General features: G+C 35.2%; 1 protein-coding gene across 1 annotated transcript in view; it reads right to left on the reverse strand.

Moving 5' to 3' along the window:
• KIF14 (kinesin family member 14) overlaps positions 1–7393 on the reverse strand; it is a gene marked incomplete at both ends in the record, with an annotated part of 33258 nt that extends 25865 nt beyond the window's left edge. The window contains 5 exons of the mRNA XM_082002777.1: positions 194–246; positions 1837–1935; positions 4091–4178; positions 5651–5905; positions 6288–7393. Coding sequence (XP_081858903.1) covers positions 194–246; positions 1837–1935; positions 4091–4178; positions 5651–5905; positions 6288–7393 — 1601 coding nt within the window. The remainder of the gene's footprint in view (positions 1–193; positions 247–1836; positions 1936–4090; positions 4179–5650; positions 5906–6287) is intronic.
• Positions 7394–8629: the final 1236 nt, after the last annotated feature.

Here is an 8629-nt window from a genome sequence, read left to right on the forward strand (position 1 = left end):
AGCAATACACTAAAGGAAATACGTCAAGTTGAGCTAGATGTGGGTACACATTCTTGTAAAACTATGTAATACTAAGATCTTGCCTAATTTACTGGTGAGTACACAAGCTTTCACAGAGCCTGAACATAATAATTAGCATGCTCTTTCAGAATTACACCATACATCTATTGAAATGAGAACAGTTAAGACTTACACGGTCAGGCCTTCCACATATGGTCCTAACACTGGATGTTCTCTTACACGAAGCTGGTGAGAACAATTTTAAAAGAAAAATTATTAGGAGTGTATTAGTTAGACCTAGCACTCAGAAATACCTTAAAATTAATAGAAAGTCTATCCATGTCCCTAGTATGAGATTCATCATCAACAAAACTTAGTATGAGTCATCTAGAACAATACTTTCAGGAAAATACCTATAACTGAATTTTTCCAGCTGCCCGAAAAATCAGAGCAGACTGCACTGGGCCATTCCTCAGAGAGCTAATTGCAAGAACATCTATCTTATATAAGATATTTACCGGGGGGGGGGGGGGGGCAGAATCTTTTCTGCAACATTAATTATGTTTCCAAGTTAAATAGCTTAGCTCAAAATCACTGACAAAACTCAGATGAAAGCACTCCTACTATAAAAGCAACACTATAGTCTTCACTTCTGTATAGCTAGTCCACTTAAGTCCCAAGTGTAGGACAAAGGACTTATACTACATTCAACTTGCTGTTGAAATATCTTCTTTATCATAAATTAATACTCATAGTTTACACACAAGTGGCCAGCATAGTGTTCAATATGTCAAAGTACAGCAAGTACTTTTTTTTTTATATATATCAAATGTGATAAATTCCTTCCCTCCATCCCCAACTTAACACAAATTCCTTTAATTTATGGTTTTACATATTCCAACACACAAGTATTAAAAAGTAGCTAAACTAGTTTAACTAGTGATCCTTAACTAGTTGATCAGGCTGCTGATATTTTCCACATTCCTCTCCTCCAGCTTCTTGGAAAACACACACACAAATGACCAACACAAAAAAAGGAACTTCCCAACAGCCCCATGGCTCTAAGCAGTAAATAACCCAGAGCAGAGTCTGAAAGAGTATCCATCTTGGTGCTAAGCTCTTATATGATTGTAGTTTTCCGTAGCTGGGCAATGTCAATACACAGAGGAAACAAAGTGGAGAAAAATTCCCCTTTTGCAAATATTAACATTTTTTCATGAATATACTATGGACTGCAATTAGATACATAAAGTCAGTGGCATCCCAGTAGATAAACAATACACAGATATTTTCAGGAAGTGAATGGATATTTCAGTAGCAGTGAGAACTAAGGAGACTGATGGATCAAATACAGTTAGGCAGCTACTTCCCCCCCTAACCACCTTAGAAGCCTCCTGACATTGTCATCCTTCCATTTTAGACCTCCACCTCAATTACAAGACTGTAACTCAAATTATACTGCAGAGAAGACTCTTAATATAATCCGGAGATTTAGACAAATAATATTCTAAGGGCCTTTTCCTTTTTAGACAGGCTGATAAGTTCATCTTAGTTTTGCTGATAAGGAGAGTTGTTAACAATTTTGAGAAATTCTACTTAATCATTTTGTTTCATTTCAGCAAATTTTTTTTTTTGCTTAGCATTTCTGAAGTGCCACACATTTTGCATGAAGTCATATATTGAGGGTTTTTTTTACTTTAATCCCATTATTCACAACAATATAAGGTACTTAGACAACAAAAAAGAGTGATCACTTGTCGTTTGTGCATTTTTGTTTACAGAATAGATGCCACTACTTTAAGATTATGCATATACTTGTTTCTGTGAGCAACTTACTGATTGTTTCTTCTGTCCACTTTCAGCTTTAAAGACAAGCAAATCATGAATTTTCTCATTGTATACTTCAAAAAAGCTCATTTCAAGATGATACAAAATCTAACAAAATTAATGATAAAAGAGTTAATATAGTCCACAAAATATTTTCACCATCCTTTTTTTAAAAAAATCAACATAAATTACCACATCCAACTACTCAATGTTACAAGCATTTGTACTGAAGGGACTTTCCAAGAGAAATTATATCCTAATGCAGGGATCTGCTACTGCCCAGAACACAATTTATTGGAATCCCATCCACAGCCATTCCTAGATGATAGTTATCAAGCTTAAAAAAGTATATACATTCACTTCAGAAGCTTCAGTGTTGGGTTTTCAGTACATGAAAAAGTAGTTTTGTTTGCACCTGCACTAGCCTCATTCCCTTGGGGATTGCACTTCTACAGCATGATACACGTAACAGAGAAGATACATGTAACGGATTGATGTTGTGAACATCCTGACATGGAACAGAATGACCTAATGGAAAGATAAACCTTGATTCTACCCACAGCGATTTATAAAATATAAAAACAAACTTTTGTGAAAACACATCTCCTTCCTCAGGAGGCATCTAGGTCTTTTTTTTTTTTTCTTTTTTAAATAAAATGGGATTTTCTTTAAGAGGCAAGGAAGATTGCAGCTAAAAAATTAAAACACCAAAATCAGAAATACAAAACTCAAGACAATCTGCAGCAACAGAATCACTTATTCACAATGCATAAGTAAAGGAGTAACAAACATACCTAGCAGCTCTGCATTTTTTAGAAGTTATACTCTCTAGCCAAACTCAGTAATAAATAACCTTCTCGGATTTCTCAGTGTCTATCAATGTGCTATATGATTCGAGTATTATGTTTTCACTGGTATTAGGATTCAGAGTCAAGAATTCAAGCATAAAGCAATAAAGAAATTTGGAATAGTTAAAAATGGAGAAGTTTGCCTGCATAAGCTTAACAATGTTAAGGTCTACTGACCTGCAAGTCAGTCCTTGCAGACATGGACACACATACAGAGAAAAAGAATACAAAGAACAGCCTTTGTCACCAGCACATTTTGCATCATATATTCCTTATCCAAGAAAGTAAGTAAAGGGAAGTTTCTAATCCTTTTCACAATTTTAAGAGGCATTCAGAGTTTCTAACCACAAATTATGACTTGTGTTATTACTACGGAAAGCTTTAGATGCACAATTCAAATCTCAGGCACCGTACTTATAGTCAAGCTGGTTCATCAAAAGTGATTCTGGACCAGAAATTCAGTCTTAGAAAAAGCCTTAACAACAGTCAGACAGAAACATATACCTGAAGAATTCCCACAAACCAACCCCCGGCATATCTGCATTCTCAGTTTGTGTCTTTTCTTCTTAAGACATGAGTAGTTTAAATAAATTTTTAAGAGTTCAAGTTAATTGTCTCTCTAGTTATAATTCTTTAACTTTACCATTACCACACTAATTAATTGGTGCAGAAACAAAATGTGTCCCTTCATTAAACCACTCTGGAAAGGGTAACCACCTTGCCGTTTTTAAATCGCTATACCATAAGTGTAGGACAGGAATTCAAAACAAAATTGTGATCAAATGAAACACTCTGACCCTCTCTCAGAAGTCCACTTCCATATAGTTTATGTGTGACTAAAGAACTATTCTCAAAACTGAAAATTAAACAAAACATTGTTTACAATGAAAATTTTGAAGTCTTAAAAAAAAAAATCCACGTGGGGATAGCTGATTTTCTTTTTATTTCAGCAAGAATACTGAGGTACAATAGTAGAATTAGAATACTATTAAAGTGCACTTTGCCTTGATATGTGACAATGTTTAACGATAAATTCGTATTTTAGTTCCATTTCATATGCCTCCAGTAAAAGTATGGAACCCATCAGGCTTTCTTTTTACCTTTCCTTAGATAAATCTTATCCTGTAAGACATGATATATAGAGGAAAGAATCCTAGTCTAGTGACATACCAAAAATATCATGCTCGTATTTCTTTGTTACATTATTGTCATTAAGGAAGCAAAACAATGTTCACTTTCACTATTTAGGGAACCCTGCTAATCACAGCTACTAGCAGAAATAAGATTTGACTCAGCAAAGGAATGCAGACATTAATAAATGGATCAGCACCAAGTTATAAAATAAAATAGGTATCAAAATACTGAAACACATCAGTTTCCCCATAATTCAATGTAAGGTCAAGAGCATATACCACCTGTTGCTTGTCCATTTGTGCTATTTGAGTGAAAAGATCTTCACAAAGTCTTGGAATTATTCCTCTGTCTTCATCAAATCCCATCATCCTGTAGTTACAAAAAAGCTGCTAGTTCAGTTTTGTAGCCCTCTACATCTAGTTTTAATGTTAATCGTATAGCTCTAAAGTTGAAATGCCGTATGTTTCTAAGTTATAGAAATAATAAGTGACAGAAATAAAGCTGACCTAAGTTGGTGCTTCTTTGAGCGGGGAGTTGGACAAGATGATGTCCAGAGGTCTTTCTAAGCCATCCCTTGAGAAATGGGCTGAAAACCTAAGTAAAACAAGAACCTACAGCAACTGAAGAGCAAGTTGTACTATAAACAGTAAACCTAGATTTTTGATACCCTAACATGCATGCATTTAATATTCTCTGTGTACTGCCAGTGTAGTAACCTAAGCTCCTCTCCACTTCTAGCATAGGGGTTTTTTTGTGTAGTCCTGCCACTGCAGAACACCAGCATACTGGACTAACTCAGCTACAGTCTACAGACATACCCAGCTGCACAACATGGTTGTCAGCAGAAAATTGTTGTGTACACTTGACCTAAGGACACAGTTATTACTGATACTAATTTCAAGCCTTACTTAAAGTACAAAGGGGTGAAGGTAAATAATTATTTACCTGAAGGTGAAGAAAAAAAACCCTAACCAACAGCAAACAACCAACAAACTTACAGATACAACAACAATTGCGACACTGAGCATATCTTTCTTTTAGGCCAAGATAAATAAACATTACTAATAAAAATTGAGTTTCCCACTTAAAAAGGAAAACCCCATCTCTGTATAAGTTCTATATCTATTATAAATTGGATAGAAACATTAGAATTATGAAAAATTCAATGGAAACGTTTTTGGTCCTCAACTACATATATAAAAGTCTATAGTACCTCGTAGGAATTATAAAACTGGTAACTGAACCTCATAAAACTGATTTTAATAGATGCATGCTTGGAAACAAAACAGTTCACTAGGCATTCTAATGAAAGATATGTACAAGGTACAGAAAATTGGGTATAAACCCTCAAAATATTATTTCTTTGAGATTATTTTGTGTAAAGATTGAACTTTAAATAAGCAGTACCACAAACTTCTGGATTTTTTTATTTAAGTCCCGAAACAGTCAGGACCATAATTAGAATGATCTCTTAAAGGTGTCCAAAAAACATAGTATACTTTAGAACATGTCACTTCACACTCAAAACAACAAACAGTGGTGAACAATAACACTGGGAGAGTCTGAGAAGCTCTCAGCATTAATAAAAGTTTTTCTTCACTGAAATATCTAGAAAGAGCTTTTATTTTTTCCACTAGAAGTAGAAAGAGGTCAGTGTCATACAGCTAACTTTGTCTTAATTATTATAAGCATTTCTAATTGTTTCTGTTTTAAAATATGCAAAAATGTTTTAACACAATTCAGTAACTATGGAATCTACTCCATACAATCTCTTTTCATGACTTCACACTGCATAACAATCAGCTCCTACAGAATTTTAACAGTTATTATCAGGAACTTACGTGTACGATTTTCCAGAACCAGTCTGCCCATAAGCAAAAAGACAAGTATTATATCCCTCAAAAGCTCGTTCTAGAAGCGGCACTGCCAAAGTTTTATAAATCGTCGCTTGACTTGCAAAATTAGGATGACATTTATCAAAAGACCAGAAAGAGAAGTCATAACTGAAGCGGTAAACGTGGTTTGTGGCTGAATTTCGTACAGCTGTCTCTGAACCACTCATGGAGATTACAGGGAGTGAGTTTTCATTTTTCTCTCTGAATGGAAGGTGAGGGAAAAATAAAACAATTAAAAATCATAAACTACAGGCTTTAAGTTAGTCACTTCAATCAACTGCCTTATAGAAAATAAAGATTGGTAATCATTGTTTAAAAAACTCTTTGACAAACATACAAAGTATTCAACCTCAAAATACTTCAGATAATGAGTACGTAAAAAATAGCCCCAAACACCCATAAAGTGAATTCAACCTCTTAATAAAATCTTTATCTTGATGTTGCATGAAATATCAACTAATTTCAAAGTATGCGTTATATCCTTATTGCGTCAATGAATAAACAATTCAAAAAATACAAAGCAGGAATCAACATACACTATAAAAGCTACTATTAGCATCAGAAATAAGTGCAGGATACAAACCTGTTAGTGAAAGGCCGTACACGCACAGCTACCACCACTTTGCTGTTTTCCACTTTGAAAACATCTTTCTCAGTGCTATTGCTCTCAGCTAGAGTTTCTGTGTTCTCTTTTGAACTTCTACTCACAGAGGGAGAGCTGGATACACTAGTTTTCTTTTTGGCTAAAATTTGAAGATGAGGTGTTCGTTTATTTGAAGAAGGCAGAGATGGTTGATCCTGAGAAGTGCTGTTCTTTGGTGTAAGCTTAAATCCTTCTGTTGAACCTTTTGTTGGCGTCCTTGGTTTTTCCAGACTGTTATGTTTTATAATGAAGTGTTGTAACCCCTGCTTTCCAGCTAGTTTATTTACATTGCCTTTTTCATTCAGTTGTTCTCCTGATATCCTATTAATATATTTTGAGCTAACTAATTGTTCTGATTCAGGAACTTCATCTTGAAATTTTGTGTCAGCAGCACTTGCCCTATACTTTAAACACGTGCAGCCATCATTTTCACACAGACCATCAACAAAGCCAAAGGGATCCTTGCTGTTCAGGTGACACTGCAAATTCATAGCTGACTGACCCTCACCTAGCTTAAGCCTTGGTTTAATGTCATTGGTATCATTATTATTAACATTTGGTGGAAGTGCAATCTTGTAATTTCTTTGTGCAGCAGAGTCATTATTTTCTATTCTAGGCACAGTATTCTGATTAATTTTACTCTTCTCTATAGAGCCAGTCCTCACACGCCTCTGCAGAGTAAGTCTTTTCTCTGTTTGTGTATTTTCCATGCCCTGTGTTGTGTTTGTATGCAATTGTTCACTCCTGGACACTGATTTTTTGGTTGCTCCAGTTCTCCTCTGGAGTGTTAATCTGCCTTCAGGTTTAAATGTAGTTGATGTGTCACTCACTTCTTTACAGGCTGAAATCACGTAGGTCCTATTTACTTCCTCAGTCTTATTCCAAGAACATGAAAGTAGACTACCCTTTTCTTCTGACACCTGTGATCTCAGCTGCTGCCCAGATGCTTTGCTGCTGGTACAGGTATTCTGTGAAGAAGTCTGCTGCAAAGTGGTAGTACATTGTGCCTCAGAGGGGCTTCTTGGAGGAACTCTGTAAATAGGCATTTTGTCTTCCAGCAAGTTAACATTAGGTTTTTAATAAGTACAACAACTTCCTAAAAGATTATTTCTAGTTGCTTCTTCTTAAGGCATCTGGAGAGACAATGATAAAAAAATTTTATGATGTTCATGTCCACTGTGAGTTCTGTTTCAGTGCATGGGGAGCTCTTTACATATAATGGGGAGCTCTTTACATATACTGCAGTAAATACATGTTCCCAAACCTTAATAACAATTAGTACGCTGTTTCACCTCCAGTTCTTGAAAAAAGGAAGCCACCTTTTATCTTTGAATGCTGCTTCCACCAATAATAGCCTATTTGATTCCATTTATTGAGTTGATGATTTGTTTCAGAAAGTAAAACAAACATCATGAAGAAGCACCAGCTGGTACAATGAACGATCTATTTTGCAACAAAGATGACCATGGACATTTCTTCCAAATGATCTACCACGATCCCCCAAGAAAGGGAATTCAAGATCATGCCTCCATTCACTCACTACTATTTATGCTCTTAGTGTTTCACAACTAACAGTTTCAAACAAAACAACAGAATATTAATGTTGAATAGAGAATCTGTGCACACAGAAAACAGATTTTTTTTCCCAGAATTTTTATATATATATATAAAAACCACTATCAGAATAGGACGGTTAATAAACATTTGGACATTACTTTAGTTCACTATAATACATACATGCATAGCAAACCAAAAAGATACCTAGCCTAGGGGACAGAGCAAAAACTGTAAAATGTGTTCCATCATCCTTTCTACATGTAAATATTTAGAAAGCTGTATATATCTAATCTGTACAGAAAAGCATACTGTTGCATATGTATCACAGCTGTATATATCCAAACTCTAAAGGACTGTTGCATATGCATCACAGTTATGGGGTCACTACCCAGTACAGACTTGTCAGCTGCAATTAATTTGCTATTAAAAGTCAACAAGAAGTCACCTAGCTTAGACCCTTCAGATATTGCATATATCATTAGCAAAAAAAGCAGACTGTCAGGGGAAAAACCAGGAAAGCAAGATTAGAGAAAGTGATACAGAAGCAACCATTTAACCATTGCTCCAACAGAAGTTTCTTTCAATACTACACTTGTACTTTATAGTTTTGGAAGTGGTCTCAGAAATTATGCAATTCAATCCACTTCTACATGTGTCATGACTGCACAAAGTTTCCATAGCTCAAAAGTTGTGAAGAAAGTTTGAAGAATTTCAAACCAGAGTGT

This window comes from Phaethon aethereus (assembly GCF_964289735.1).
Source record: "Phaethon aethereus genome assembly, chromosome: 8".
NCBI lineage: Eukaryota > Metazoa > Chordata > Aves > Phaethontiformes > Phaethontidae > Phaethon > Phaethon aethereus.